The following is a 16,297-nucleotide window of genomic DNA, read 5'->3' as shown; positions in this document are numbered from 1 at the left end:
GGTTGTCCTGGGGATGGGAAGGGTGTTAGCAGTTCCCACTTGATGCTTCATTTGTGCAGCTGTGAGACACTGGGGATAGCTCTGGTTTTAATTGATTTATTCTCTGGTTGGGAAGTACATTTCATGATTATAGTAGTAACATGCCTCAGATACTGCTGAACTTAAATTACATTCCTTCCCCGCTTTTCTTTACTTACGCAATTTATTATATTTTCTGCTTTATTTAGTGTATCTTTCTTTCTCTGAACCGTACTCCAGTTCTGTTCACATTCTCCTTCATGATCGCTTTTTATGAACTGTCCTGGTGGGGAAAGAGCAAATGCATCCTGAAGAAGTGATTTTCATTTGCATGTATGGGTGATTTTTTTTTTTTTATTTACATATGTGTACAACAGTTGCCAAATTCTAGTGTTTTCCTTGCTTTGTTTGGAGAAGTTGGTTTAGAGAATACTGATTAACTTTGTATATGAAACTGATTTTCGTATTTTCAGGAAACAGTTGAGGCTTGAGTAGAAGGCTTCTGTTCAGAGTGAGGCTCTGGCTATGAGTTTAATCTATTTTGGTAATAAGAAGGGAGAAAGGGAGTAACGTCTTCTTTCCAGAACAATTATAAATCACTTGCAGATGGTTTCAGCAGGATGTAAAAATAACAAGTTTCTCCAAGTTGCAGCGAATATCCTACGGGTTCTTAGTTTCATTGTGACCTGGTATTTTTCTCTTTGGGGACAGGGGGAGTAATTCTTGACAGAGTTTTCTGCAAAGCAGGTTTGCTAAAATTTAAATGTTTAAGCAGCAGAGATCTCAGTATCTTTGAGACTTTGGTGGGACTTTGTTTTGTTCTCAGTATCTAGACATGCATGTGCCTGCTCCCTCGGCAGGATTGTCTCTTTCTCATCCAGCATCATGGATGTTTACACAAGATTTAGACTTGAAAATTATTCTGAACTGCTGGTTGTGATCCCCCCCCCCCCGCGCCCCTCCCTGGGTGGGCTTTGAAGTGTGCAGGTTGCCTGGGTGCAGTTGCATCTCTGGACTCTCTCCTGTGAAAGCTGTAACCTGTTTCTCTGATTCTCATCTTATTACAGTTTTACACTGCAGGTTAACTACAGCTTGGTAAATACAACTCTTGTCCTCTGACAGCTTACTTACTTGAATGTGGATTCTAGTATTACCTAAACACACTGCAGGCTCATGCTCAGAGCTCACTGTGTCAGATAGCTCTGTAAAATGGGGAGGGAAGGAACTGGAGGCTGTGGACGCAGAGGAAATAGTTCATGGGAGATGACAGCAGGATGAACACTGAGTTTCCTCTTGTGTTGTCTTCACACCCATGTCACACGTAGTGCTGCAGGAAGAGTTCCTGCCTTGTTTTTTGTGGCTGATCTGTGGTTCTCGTGAATGCAAAGACATTGGTTTTAGGTACAGGAACATAATTTAAATCTCTCTACCCTTAATGAAAAAAAAAAGCCATCTGTGGATTTTCCTTACTTAAACCCTGTAAAGACTGGGGGGCACAGCAAAGCCTGAATCGCCCTCCCTCACTTGGTAACTGTCTAAATCTGATAGCTTTACGTTTTTCACAAGATGTGTACAGTCTCTCCCAGTGCTGTGTACAGCGGGCATGCGTTATGCTACATGACAGGGTAAATATTAGAAAAATGAATACACTTGTTTTTCTCAGGAGCAAGTAAATTTCGAAACAACTGATAGTCCCTAAGCAAGTTTCTGGACAGATAATGTTTTCTGAGACTATAAGGTGGTAGCATTAGAAGTACAGAGAGTTTAGTGAGCTGGTTATTATGGGAGTACGTCAGAGAGTAAGGTGCTGGCTGTTCATCTGTTAAGGATTTTGCTTGAAAGAGAACATCTCCAGCATCTCTTGTGTCACCTGTAATGGTCCCTTCCAGCTCAAACCCTTCTATGATCTCGTGAGGCTACATGGGAAGAGCAAAGTTTTACATACATCTCCAGAACTGTAATTCAGTATCAGGTTCAGAAGATGTAAGGCTTGAGCAGGAGAGGAAGTGTCTCTCTAAACTTGTGGCTGAACAAGAACTCTTTGAGGGGTAGATGACTGTGGGACGTTTGGAGCAGACTGTAGAGGTGTTGGACCCTTGCTCGTGTTCTGCAGGGCTTCAGCTACAGAGGAATAAATAGCATCTCTGGCACTGTAATTATTCATGCGTACTGTGGAGACTGAAGCTAATAGTTTTGTACTCATCTATTTTGGGATAGCTCGCTGTCTGCGTTGTTAAAATGGAATGCTTGGTGAGGGTACCAACACCCAGGTTCTGTATGTATGTAGATGATAAAAGCATTAGGTATCAAAAATACTTGGCTGGCTTTGGTTTTGTGTGCTTGGATGCAAGCTGTAGTTGTAACGGTTCCTGACAGTGTGTAGAAATGCAGGACTGTAGGTACTGTGATTCTGTAACCTGTCACTGGGGGGCAGGGAGGGTGGTTTAAGTTTAATCATCTTTGATGAGAAACTGTTGCTTTTATATTTCCAATGTTACGAATTGGCCCTTGTCTCCCCTGCAGAACATGTCTGTTCTAGTCATCTGATTGCCATAGCCTGAAATATGTGCTTTGCTAGGCAACAGGAGTGGAGAGGTGAAGTTGGGGCTATAAACTTCAGGCAGTTTGCACCATGAGAGACAGCTGTGTGTAAAAGAATAGGCTGAAAGTGGAAAGAGGAAAAAAATTGGCTTAACACGCCAAGGCAGGCATTTGAAAGGTCAGGAAAGTTTCCTCTGTTCGTCGAGGGTTCTGTTTGTTTCTTTTAAAACAGGGCTGCAGAACTGTAAAAATTATGGCTTTTTAAGGGGACATCTTGGCTTGCTGAGCTGCCCAAGTATCCACAGCCTCAGGATCTTTCCCATGAGTTAATACAGGTGTTGGTACAGTGATAAATGTGTCTGGAGTTTGGGTGTTTCTGTTAATAAACAGTTACTTCAGAGGAATTCAGTAAGACGTAGTGCCACTTCAGTGTGCAGGCCTCCAGAACTGTGTTGTGTTCCTGAGCAGTCCTCATATCCTGTCTGTATTTGCTGTGTCTCTGTATTTTTTAAATTACTTTAAATATACTGTGTTTCAAATGCACAGATAGAGCTTCAGAAAGCCTCAACAGATTGTAATACACGTGATAAATCAGTACTGCCATTTAACACTGTAGCTAATTACTCTGTCTTTCACTGTAGGTTGCACAGAGCATTGAGGATCATCATCAAGAAGTAATTGCTTTCTGCAGAGAAAAAGGTTTCCATGGTTTGGTTGCATATGACTCCGATTATGCATTGTGCAACATCCCTTACTATTTCAGTGCCCATGCCCTAAAACTGAGCCGGAATGGGAAAAGTCTCACAACAAGCCAATACCTAATGCACGAAGTTGCCAAGCAACTGGACCTGAATCCAAATCGCTTTCCTATTTTTGCTGCTCTTTTAGGTAAGTGAAGTAATAAAAGTTCTTGATGCTGCTTGTCAGTCTGATCATTGCAGTTTCTATTAACTGGTTTTAAATACGTGTGTGTAATTAGACAAAGCGCCTAGGGAAGGGCATCTGTTTGTTTCAGACACTCCTGTTTGAGGTGGGCTGGATGCGTATTTATGAGGCTAGACATGCCAAATCTGTAGAGACTTGTGAGCAATGCAAATTGTGGCTGTCTAGAAACAAAGAGTAGAAAGTCAGAATTCTGCAAAGCTGTACCTAGCCCAAATGTTCTCAGTGGGCGGGGGGAATCAGGACAATTGTGGTTCTACTAGTTTTGGTCTTATATATGAGGTCTACTTTTATTAGTACGCTTTCTAGACTGATTAAGCATGTTCCTGTCCCGTTTTGTGTTCTACATAAAAACACGTACATAGGGTGGAGAGGTTTGGATTGCAGGGGCTTTTTTCCCCTCAGAAATTAATATTGGACAAATATGACAGCATCTCAGCTGCCCCAGAAGCATGTATTATGTTTATATATATAATTATATATAGTATATATATATACCATATAATTGAGTGAAACTCCACATTTCTGAAAGCACAGGTACCAGCATCTTACCATTCCATCTGTTTTGTTTGGATAGTTTGTAGCACTCCTCCATCTGATGCCAAATGGTGTGGTAGCTTTAAGGAGCACAGGTAGGAAGGACTTCAGTTTCACATCTCTGCTTAAATGGGGCAATTTTAACCCATTGTTTCCACAGCATCGTATGAGAATGCCTGTCAGATGGAAGAGTGAATTAATTGCTAATTAAGCTGACTCCAGTGAATAAGATCTATTTAGTATACCATTCTAACTTCTTTTTGGGTAAATGAGCTCGGAGCAGCCATGTTCTTGATCGTATACTGAGCACACAGATTCAGAAACCTTGAATTTCTTGTTATTTCTCACTGACTTTATGTTTTAGTTGGGTAGATAATAGAAGAATAAAACTTCTCATTTGGAAGTTGTGAATCTGCGTATTATTGCTTTAGCATTCTAATATTTTTGTAGTCTTTAATGTTGAATTTCTTCTAGTCCAGGCAGGTACTTTCCATGTTAAGAAGGGAGGAACCAGTGCATCCTACAGTAGAAAGCCATGAGTATTTGGTTGAGGCTGTTTTTCAGTTTTCCACAGGCAGAGTGGGTACCTACCTGTGTGGCTGTATGGAGGAGCCACAGGTGACTTCCTAAGCTGTGATTTAAAACACAGACTCTGTGTGAATTACATGGCAGGCTACTATTGCTAGGCTTTGTTTTGGAGTCTATAAATAAGTTGTTGCATGCCAATTCAATGAGTAGGAATTACTGCTTGAAAAGCAGTTTCACAGTTGCAGATAGGCTTTACAGAATTAACGTGAAGTACACGTGAGTGAGATCAGTTTAACTTGAATTGTAGCTGCAGGACCATCGCTTGGCTATATTTGGTGGTTGGTGACAAATATCCTGATCAATTTTTTGAAGGTTCCTCAATTTTATGTAAGAAGCTCTTGAGTATTTTACTCTTGATATCTGATACGACAAAATACTTTTCAGCTTGCTTGTAAGGGAAAGAAACATGAGGTCATTTCACCTGATCACCAGAGAGAGATTTTGTAGGACCTCCTCTCTCCCCCCAAAAAGGCTACAAAGGTTAAAAAAAACCCAGTTCCCAGTTCAACTACAAGCTTAGTTTTGTGTATTCATGTGTGCGTGTATTCAGTATCAGTAAGCGGAATAAAGTATGGAAGTTAGGGTAAGAATGGGAGATACCTGGGTATTTGGTGATGTAAACAATGATTATATGATCTTACCACAAACAGGTACTGTTTGTACTGGCATAATTTTTTCACTTTTGCAATGTTAGGAATATAATAACTTCACTTTCTTAAAACTAAAATACTACTTACATAATTCTGTGCACACGGTCGTGTGTAGTGTGACATGTTTAAAGCAGGGTAGCTCATTCAGATCTAAACTTTCAGATTTTTATTTTTTTTAATATTTGAGGGCTTGTTTGGCTTCACACATCATTCTGCCGTTGCTCCTCCAGCCTCTTTGGGTCTGTTTTGAACCTGAAAAGTAGAATAAAGAAAATCACAATGGGAAAGAATAAGCTTGATTACATAGGAAGGCATATGACTGATATATTGTTCTTCTGGGTACATTAGTGTAACTCCCTGTGCTTGTAGTTTGTTTAGGAAATTAATATATTCTGAAACAATTGCAGTTAAGCTGCTGGTTTAATGTTTACGATTAGAGCAGGCCAAAGCTATCACAATAGCTGTGCCAGTATTCAGCTTGACATCTGCAAAGCTGTTTTCCACTATATGGAAAACTCAGACTTACTTGTTTTCAGATACTTTCTTGTAATTAGCTTCAAGGGTCAATTTGGGGATGCTGAAAGGAGAAAAACATTCTGAATGCTTCAGCTGAACATGAAGCAGAGGAGCCTGAGGAAAGGTACTTTACTGGTCATCTAAAAAAGTTCTCAGTGGTATATTTGGGACTGAGTTATATTCAACTATAAAGTCTCTATTGAAGTGTTCTAGTAAAATATGTTTCTGACTGTACCAATTAGGGACATTTTAAAAGATTACTATCTGAGAAGGTTATGTATACCCTGTGGTTGGTTTGTTTTATAGCTTTTTCCTTCTTACAGCTTTTCATGCAGCAGGGCTTTGTAGTTACAGCTTTATAACATAAGAAGCATCCTTGTCATGGGTGGTTAAATGTGGCCAGGATAATATGTCTTCTGAGAGCATGCACTTAAAATGATTAGTCCTAGTTGCTCGTGGTGTAAACAGGGAGTTGATTTGGTTCTTTTTTAAGTTTTGACTCAAATTCTTCAGAATTATTTAAAACAAAACCCCAGCAAACAAAACCAACCCAAGCTTCAGTGTTAGAAAAACAAACAGTGTGAGGTATAGGGCTGTCATTCAGTGAGCTCTTTAGAAAGGGCAGTGACTTCCAATTAGTATCTAGTTGCTTTAAAAAAACTGAAAGCATACACTGTAATAAGCCATTAAAATGGGAAAAATCAATAGATGCTGAGGTTGTGCAGCCAGGTCAAGAAATAGTTGTTGCTTATATAACGTTGATCTCTTCCCACTGTGACAGTACTTTGTAACATGTTTAGTTATGTAGTCTAACTCTGTTTCTCAGTAACATTTCAGAAGTAGGTACAGGCATCACTTATATGTGGACTGCAAAAGTCACTGCCGCACTTCAACATCCTAAATTAGGGTGAGAATTGATTAAATGGTCAGGCTGTCATGCATATATGTGTTCAAGGGGCTGGAATTAACTGAAATGACAGATGGAGACCAAACAAGATTGAGGTTTTGGTGGAAGGGAGAGAAGCTCTGACTATTTTAAAAAGTGATCTGAGCATCTACAGGAGTTATTGTTAGTTAATCAAAAACTGTCTAGTGGTTTGGCTGTAACTGATTTTCTCAGACCTACATTATAAGGGCTGCCTAATCCTACCTTGATTAAATTACTGTGACATGGCTGTTGTAGACAAACTTGTAGAATCTTTCTGATGTGAGTTTATAGCTCAGCTGCTAATGAATAAAGGTTATAATGTCTCCTTGCTGGAGCTCTCAACAGTAGGTGAAGTATTGATTGGACAGAAATACTTCCTGCTCTGAGAGCATCTTCTGATCGCCAGGCCGTGGACAGCTTCCTTGGTTTTCACATGTGAAAGAGCATTAAAAGCAAACTCAATTCTTTTACAAGCGAAGTATTAAGAGAGGAAACAATTGTCATATTCAAAGAATCTTGTCGTATTCTTTGAGTAGGTGAGAGCTAAAGATGTTGTCCAAACTCTGCAATTTAAAAAAGCTGTAACTGTATTAACAGCAGCGAGAGCTATTCATTCACTGCTAAGCTGCTGCTCTATGAACCAGGTATTGAAAGTATGAAGAAGTTTTCTACCAGAAGAGTAGTAAACTGTTCTGTTTAGCTTTTCGTAACATTTTCACCCAGACATTGAACTGTCAGTGGTTGATTAGACTGATCATTTCAAATGCTTGAAATATTTCCTAGTAAAAACTTTTTTGGTTTTGAGTGTGATGGGTTTGGGGAGGTGGAGGGGGGTGAGAAGAAAGAAAATAAATCAAAATTAAGTGATCTTCCATTTGGTATGAGCAGCTTGGTAAATGCAGCCACTATCTCTAGTCTTTGGAAGAACTTCATTTCCCAATTATTCTGATACTGCCAGCACAGGCTCCTGTCTGACCTGGTCAGGTCAGCAAAAGAAACTTCAGGAGTTGGGATCCTGTTGAGTGACTGGAGCTGCCAGCGCTGCTGCGGATGAGATGAACGTGCCTGCTAGCTGGAGCAGAGCACAGCTTCCGGAGGCAGTGCCAGTGTGAATCACTAGTGGCACATGCTGGGGTGCAGGAAAGGCTTGTGTCAGAGAGAATAATGTTCTTACGCTTCTGTACCTGTGATACTGCATCCTGGTGAGGACAGGTTGAGATTGGCATCATATACCCCATAATGGGTTGACATCATGCCTCGTCCCTGGCAGGGTTCAAGGCCAGGTTGCACAGGGTCTTGGAGCAACCTGCTCTAGTGGAAGGTGTCCCTGCCCATGGCAGGGGGTTGGAACTGGATGAGATGTAAGGTCCCTTCTTACTCAAACCATTCTGTGATTCTATGATATGTTGTGACTGGCTCCATTGCTTCTGTGAGCTGGGTTTCACAGCCGAGTGCTTCTTGAACAGAGGGAAGTGCATCCCGCAGCAGCAGGCTGATGGGGTTTTTCTGGAGTAACAAAAAGGTATCTGCAAATTTTATCTCTGTTGATTGGGAGTTGAGGACTGATTGCAAATTTGTTTTGCTATATGTAGAAACAGCACATAACGTTTTATGATGTACTTAAAAGTTCTGCGTTATGTTCTAGGTAATCATATTCTACCTGATGAAGATTTGGCTTCCTTTCATTGGAGTTTACTTGGTCCAGAACATCCACTAGCTTCACTTAAGGTACAAATTTAATATAACTACAAGCAATTAAGCTGAACGCAATCATAACCGTTAATCAGAGCAGTGTACTAGGTTAACTCACAGCAGCTATGCCAGGTTCTTGTTCTCGGTCACCCTCTTGTGTCCCGGTCCCTCTCTGTTGACTGCACAGGATACCTGGGGCGATTAGCCTTATAAGGCTAAACTTAGCCTGCACCATCCCCCTCAGTGCCCTTCAGCCACATGAGCCATACAGCTTCAGTGTGGTTTGGCTTTGAGAATGTGTCTTCTGACTCTTTTTTTTTTTTTTTTTTTTTTTTTAAGAGGAGAATTTTCTGTTTAGTCATGTTCAACCATCAAAAATAATGAGCTGGATATTTCCAGCCATATTGTTTTATTTTCTACTGATGTAAGGTTTTGTGTAATAGTTGCCTGTGCTTCTTAGAGTGTGAATAGGTTGTGCAAGAAAGCTGATGTGGCCTTCAGTAGATTTTATTTTTTTTTTTGAGACAAGTGACTTGTATCTGATGCTTTTAGTTTACAGTGTGTCTGTTCTGCTGCTTCATCACACTTAGTTTGTGCATCTGCCAAGTAGACAGCTATAAAAGGGAAACTGGACCCATTAAAGAATGGGTTAATAGTGACCTTTCTTTCTGTCTGCCACAAGAGCAATATCTTTTTTGCTTTCTCCTAAGGTGTACCATGCAGCAAATCCATTTGCGTTTTGTAAATTCTATAAGACTTTTGTTGCAGCTACAAAAATAATAGGTGGGGGGTTTTCCCCCTTCTGTTTATTAAGCATTGAAAAATTGTAGCTTACTTTGCTGAAGGTAGAATTTAAAACCATATTAAAGATTATCATCAGGGTTTTTAAGGCTTGCATTGCTTAGCGAACAGCTGTGACAATTTGATGTTAGGCTCATCCCCTGTTTTGCTGCAGCTTCTGTGTTTAGAGAGGTGTCAGCACATTATAGTGGCAAAATGAAATAGGTATGTTTGCTACTTCCTTGTAAAACCTGAGATGAAAAAATGAAACACTGAAAGAGTGTGCCTATGTTTTCATCCTTTATGGAAAAGGTTCAAATTTAGGACTCCTCTCAAAGTGGCTGATAAATTTTCTGATGTTCAGAACACTTTTCCATGGTTTAGGCTGAGTACACTTGGTTTATAGCCAGTTGAGAATATGTCTTCAGACACCTAGGCCTTCTGAAAAACCTTCTGAATATACACTAATTACTTGACTAGAATTAAAATTAGATATTTTTTATCTTTGCTTCTAGATTTACATTCTCAGTGGAAGCACCAGTTGGGCTTTGTAGTTAGCATCCTAAGGAAATGAGGCTTGTTCCCTTAGAGGGTGGCTGGACTGCCTTAGGCAGGCCTCCCTGTGGTTAGTTCATCTGTTGGCCAACGTGAATCAGATTTTAAAGCAGTTCCTATTTGACTGTTACAGGCTCTGTGGAAACTTGATACACAGCTATCAGTGAAAAGGACCCAAATGGATGCCCTCACAGAAGGAGGAGGCTAGCACAGCACCTCACTTGTTTAATTTCACAGCAGTGAGCTTGGCAGTTATTAAGTACATAGCCCTGAAGTAACCACAGCATTTCTGCCTCCTGGCTGATAACTGTCAGAGGGAGAGAAAGAACAGCTAAAGCAACTGGGACACAAGCAACAAGGACATAAGTCCATGGGAAACCAGTCTTCATTAGTTACTGGTCATGGAGCAGCTTTTGGTTTGTTTCGGGGTTTTTTCCTTTAGCTTCAGTTTCAGAGTGTTCATGGTTTGATAGTACAGCTTGTTTCATAGCTCGTGAATTCAGTTTAATTTCATTTGATGTATTAGTATGTCAGAGGTGTCATTACAGCTCTCTGTAGAGACAGACTGTTAATTGTAGCTGTGCAGAAAACAGTATTTCTTACACATTTTATGAACACTTAAAACAAACTAGGATGCATTTCTATTAGCCACAACCTTGATAGCAAGAAGTAGTTTCAGAACAGTTGCAACAAGTGCAAGCTGTCATGAAGACTGGAAATGGGGGGAAATTTTTGTGGTTGCGGAGCATGTCAACCCTGGGCTCTATTTGAAACTTGGCTTTGTTGTGTCTATTTAGAATTACTGTTCAGTTTCTATGTCCATGGGACCCAAGTGCTCTAATTCCACACCTCGTCGAACTTTGGGTTTAGAAAATGTTTTCTCACTGTGTAAAGATGTTAATCTTTTGTATCTGGGCTGCATAGTCTTGCATCAGAGCTAACAAGTTCAGTTCCCAATGGCCTGATTTGTTGCTTTTCGGTGAGAGCTATGACAGCTAATAATGGACAATTAATTTTCTACATTTTTTCTCAATCTTTTACTATCGTGTAGCAATATGGTTACTCTTCCTATGAGAGAAGCTTTGATAGTTCACAAATTATAAAGTGTAACTTAGAAAAGAAGTAGCCAGTCTTTGCTGATAGAAAATTGCTATGTCTGCTCAGGTGTCAACACAGAAAGGTGAAAGAAAGCAAAACTGAGAACCTGTACCTCTGTTTTAAAGTGGGACATGAGGGTGGTGCTTTCATGTAGGAGCAGGTGAATAGAAATGGGAAAAAGGGAAATGAAAACCTGAGTGAAGATTCCCTATTTCACATCTAGAAGGACATGAACCTGTCCGAAGAACATCTTTACATGCTGGATAAAAAGCCATGTCTTTCAGAAGACACCAGCGGCTCAAGCCAAACTGTTAAAGTAAATTAATGTAAACTGTAACTGTTAAAATGTAAATTAAGAGGCTTAAATTGTTATCGTTGCAAAAGGGAGAAAGAATCAAACCCTGACACTGCAAGCTGTTCTGGGTGAGGATGTTGTCTGTCTACATGCCCCTGTGTAAACAGATAATTCAGCTAATAAATGTGTAGACCTGTGCTTGCATCCTCTTATCTGGCTGAACAGAGGTCGCTGAAATAACCACCTGAATCAGAAGCTGAAACAGGAAAGGAGTTGATAGACTTCCTGAGAAATCATTTGACTTCTAGAACTTGTTTGGAAACTAGCATGTTAGTACTTCTTGTTTGTGTGCTTTGTGATTTATCTTTAAGCCAAAGACAATTCAGTTCTTGGTCTGAGAAAGCTTGTTACAGTGTGGAGCTTTGGGATCAATGTAAAACACCATCAGAATGATAGGAGGGCAGGTTCTTATCTCTGGAATTATTACCTATTTGGGAGCATGCACTCTTTCCTCACGAGGTAACCTGAGAAACAACTCTTAATGCAATCTCCCTTTCTGGAAGAGAAGAGTGTGCAGGGGAGCAGAATCTTGTTGGTTGTTTCACCTCAGTAGAAGTAAAGAGAGATGTTTCCAGAAAGCAATTCAAAATATGCAGGTTAGGCTCCTTCTCTGAATTGCTCTAGGAAATTTCTTTCTTTCTCTGTTGACTTCAGAAGGTGTCTGCCAGAGGGAGACTAATATGCTAAGTAGGTGCTTAGGTAATCTGCTACTGCAAAGATAGCAGATAAAAAGGTGTTACTCTTAAGATATATTTAACCTGTTTTGTTGGGAGGGGTGGGGGGGTTTATGCTGAGGGATCTATGCTTATGGGATGATGCAGATCAGAAGAGACTTCAGGAAGTCATCTAGTCCAACCTCCTACTAAAAGGATGGCCAGCTTGAGGTCGGAACAGGTTGCTCAGAGCTTTGCCTAGACTAGTCTTGAAAATCTCCTGTGTTGGAGACTGCACAACCTGTCTGGGCAGCATGCTCTGTGGCTTGACAGTCTCATTGGTGTAAAAGCGTTTTGCCTTGCATACAGTCTGAACCCTTCTTGTTTCAGACTATGTCTGTTGTCTCTTGTTCTTACACAACGCACTGCTGTAAAGAGCCTAGCTCCATGTGCGTGATAACCTTTTTGTAGGTATTGGAAGGATGCTGTTAGGTATCTCCAAACCTGTCTTTGCAAGGCAGAATAAGCCCTGTTTTCTCAGCCTTTTCACATAGAACAAATGCTCCAACTCCTTAACTATATTGATGGCCTTCGCAGAACTATCTCAACTTTGACGTGTGGCTAGAGCCCAAACCTGAATGCAGTGTGGTAGAGGTGATCTAAAGATCCCTCAGTCTGCTGGTGGTGCTTCTGCTACACAGCCTAGGGCACTGTTCCAGGGCACCCTACTGGCTCATGGCCCATTTGCCACCTTCCAAGAGCCACAGGTTCTTCCTGGCACATCTCCAGCCTGCAGGAGGTTATTCCTGCCGAGGTGCAAGGGTTTGCTCTTATAGTTGCTGTGTTTAAGGTTCCTGTTAGCTCGTTTGCTTGTCTGGGTCTTTCTGGGTATCAGCCTAGTCCTTGGGTTTGTGGCAGTGTGCAGTGTTGTCTCCTACGAAGTCTGTCTGTATCACATATTTGGCTTGTGTTTCTAACATCAGACTGTCCGTCTGTTTAGGTTTTATTTTCTCAGAGGCCTAGGTGTATAAATTGTTAAGAAATTATCTCCATGTGGAGTGTATTCTTGCTACCATCAAGACGTGCTGCAGCAGAAGGTCAGTTTCCCAAGTGGGAGGGAGGAGAGAGTCTTTGCAACTGAATAACCCTGTCTTCAGGGAGAAGTTGAGCTTTGCTGGGGTGAGAGGATTTTTAGACATTCAGGGAGCTTCTTGTTTCTTCGGAAAGCTTCATTAGAATAGCTGGACTACAGGCTCATCACATGAAATGTTTATAACATTCAAAGGCCACTACAAGATCCAAGCAGTTTGGATGCTATCTCTAATAGAAATTACAAGACAAAAATAACAAACCCCAGTTAGTTTGTTATAGTATGCTTCATATCTTCAGCCTTTCCTCCTGCCAGTAGAAGAAAAAATTAAGTTCTCTGTGTGTCACCTCACAGTAACTCAGTATTCAAGGTCTTTTTCTAATGATTTGAAAATAAAACTAAACAGATTATCTGTTTCCAGCAGGCACAGCAGTAAATGCTGTGTTGATTAGCTTTTAAAGGCTTCACTTCTGATGACAGTGGGCAACTGGAGTTATCCCAGACTTGGAGAGCTCTTTGGAAAAAAGTGTAGCTTAGGTGCCTTCTGCAGTATCCTCCTAATCCCATAGAGTTACACATCTGTGAGTCTGTTATTTTTTGAGAAAGCATTTTTACAAGTTCATTTTGTCAAAACCAGGATATTTTTTGTAGCTCCTGGGCTGGGAATGTTGCTCTCTGCCTCTCATTATGCCAGATACCTCTGTGGAATTAATTTCTTTTACGCTTTTAATCTTTACAGGGTGCATTAAGAGGTGGCTTATGATTTTTGTTAGTGGTCATGAATTGAAGTACTCCTTTTATAACTAACGAAGAAACGGTGTTGTTTTCAGATGTTACACTTCCTAACCTGATCACCTCCAAGTGTGTGATTCACCTCCATGTTTGCCTTTGACAGAATCATGGAATGGTTCATGTTGGAAGGGCCCTTAAAGAACTTCTGCCTAAGATCTCATTTCAGTCTCCCTTTTGGCAGGTTAAAGCCGTTCCACCTTATCCTGTCCCTACAGGGCCAAAATTAATTCCAGTTTCCAAAACCGATTTTCTTTGGGCTTCCATGTAGGTCATGGCATTTTTAATTTGGAGGGTTTTGAGGATTTTGGGGTGTTCTCACTTCTGGGCTCCATGTCTTTGAAAGAGTTAATGAAAATAACTTTCAGATACCTGAAATGTCTCTAATTAGGTAATACATACTTTTTAGAAGGTCTCACTTCAGGAATTAAGAAAATGCTTCAGTGAGGTCTTCGGGCTGTTTAAAAGAACTAACTGGGGGTGGTACACATAGCAAGCTCTTAGTATGTCTCACTTGAGCTTTGTACTGCTAGGGTCTGAGCTGAGTATTATCATTAGAATGTTGTGATGCCAGCTGTTTAGAGTGTATGAAATACTACTGTCTTGGAGATCATGTAAAACTAATGATAGATTGCTTACTCCTTTCATCCACTGAATTTCTAAGCGGAGACTGCAGAAGCACTTAGGTAGCGATGCTGGATTTCTCCACGGGCCTCTGCAGAGAGCACATCTAGCATGACACAGCTGTGATATGATTCAGCTGCTTCAGAGATGTAGAATTGTTACTGTACTAATAAAATGGAGGTGTTTGCAAAATGACTTAAATCACCAATGAGAAGAAGATCCATTGCTTCTCCTTACAGATTGGGTGCAGAATGTTATTAGTATTTGTGACTGTAAGCTTACACGTGACTGTGAGCTATATTTAGTATTGTTATATATATATATATATTCAGAATGCACACTAGTGAAAATTTAGAGTTTACTATCTAAAATAGAAGTAACTACTGTGCCACTGACTGCACTAAACAGAGTTGTTCTTAATTTAGACTCCATAGAATGTAGAGCTCATCTCTAGTAGAGAATGACCAGGTATGGAATGAATATCCTGACATTCGTTACAAGTAGGCACTAGGAGAAGGAATTAAATAATAATGTGATCTGGGCAAAAATTCTGTGGTTTAAATATGAAGAAGACAGTCTTAAGAAATTGCATAATACATGGGTCAAATAAGGGCAGGGAAGAAAATAATTACCTACTGTAGACTCCATATAAAATAGGGGTTGTAGTGCAGATTTTGAAGTTGCGAAGACTAAATTAATGAAGTATTAATCAGAATTTTGCATAAATGTTTGTGACGAGGTTGAATTGCAGTGTTTTCTAGTAAAGTAAGATACCTCTGTATAGAATGCAAGGGTAAAGATTGCTCACATGTTCTCATTATCTTCAAAAATAGAACTGGTAAATAATAGTAATCATCTGTGAAGTCTTGAATCACTGATTTTTGCAAATAGGCAGATTAAACTGTTAAAGCCAAATCCTGGCTGCCCCCCGAGGGCAGAGTGCTCCAGAGCTGGGCACAGGTTCCAGACAGAAGTTTTAGAAGATCCTCAGGCATTCTCTCAAATTTAAGACACACAGTCGGAGCCTTTTTGCCACCCTGCTGAGTGCAAGCATTGTGCAGCTCAGGGGGAAAGGAGCAGAGACTGCCAATGTTTGAGCAGTTCCTCACACCCAGCTCACAGTACTGCTCAATGCTTTGAATTTGGTAATGGTCCATGATGGTTGTTTGACCTGAAGTTTCTGAACCCCATATAGGATCATAGAATCACAGAATCTCAGCCTAGTTTGAGTTGGAAGGGCTCTTAAAGCTCATCCAGCTCCAACCCCTGCCATGGGCAGGGACCTCTTCCACTAGAGCAGCTTGCTCCAAGCCCCTGTGTCCAACCTGGCCTTGAGCACTGCCAGGGATGGGGCAGCCACAACTTCTCTGGGCACCCTGTGCCAGCGCCTCAGCACCCTCACAGGGAAGAGCTTCTGCCTAAGAGCTCATCTCAGTCTCCCCTCGGGCAGGTTCAAGCCATTCCCCTTGGCCTGTCCCTAGAGGCCCTTGTCCAAAGCCCCTCTCCAGGTTTCCTGCAGCCCCTTTAGGCACTGGAGCTGCTCTAAGGTCTCCGCTTCAGGAGCCTTCTCTTCTCCAGGCTGACCCAGTCCAACTCTCTCAGCCTGGCTCCAGAGCAGAACTGCTTCAGCCCTTGCAGCATTTCTGTGGCCTCCTCTGCACTTACTCCAACAGCTCCACATCCCAATTGTGCTGTTGCCCCAGAGCTGATGTTTTCAGTAAATGAGCAGCTTAATTCTCTGCTGTGTAAGCAATGTCTCCTGCACTCCCCTGTTGGTTCACACTGGCCTGTGTGTTTGTTTGCGCAGGTACGTGCTCACCAGTTAGTTTTACCACCGTGTGACGTAGTGATCAAAGCCGTTGCTGACTATGTCCGTAACATTCAGGACACCACTGATCTGGATGCCATAGCAAAAGATGTTTTTCAGCATTCACAGGTAAA

General features: G+C 41.1%; 1 protein-coding gene across 3 annotated transcripts in view; it reads left to right on the top strand.

Moving 5' to 3' along the window:
* FAM120A (family with sequence similarity 120 member A) overlaps positions 1-16,297 on the top strand; it is a 55,126-nt gene that overhangs the window by 3,359 nt on the left and 35,470 nt on the right. For all 3 annotated transcript variants that reach the window (XM_065687708.1, XM_065687707.1, XM_065687709.1), the window contains exons 2-4: positions 3,201-3,447; positions 8,366-8,448; positions 16,164-16,292. In XM_065687708.1, coding sequence (XP_065543780.1) covers positions 3,201-3,447; positions 8,366-8,448; positions 16,164-16,292 — 459 coding nt within the window. The remainder of the gene's footprint in view (positions 1-3,200; positions 3,448-8,365; positions 8,449-16,163; positions 16,293-16,297) is intronic.

The sequence above is a fragment of the Lathamus discolor genome, chromosome 7 (genome assembly GCF_037157495.1).
Source record: "Lathamus discolor isolate bLatDis1 chromosome 7, bLatDis1.hap1, whole genome shotgun sequence".
Lineage (NCBI taxonomy): Eukaryota > Metazoa > Chordata > Aves > Psittaciformes > Psittacidae > Lathamus > Lathamus discolor.
Note: the sequence above shows the minus strand (reverse complement) of the source record. Positions and strands in the feature narration are given on the sequence as shown.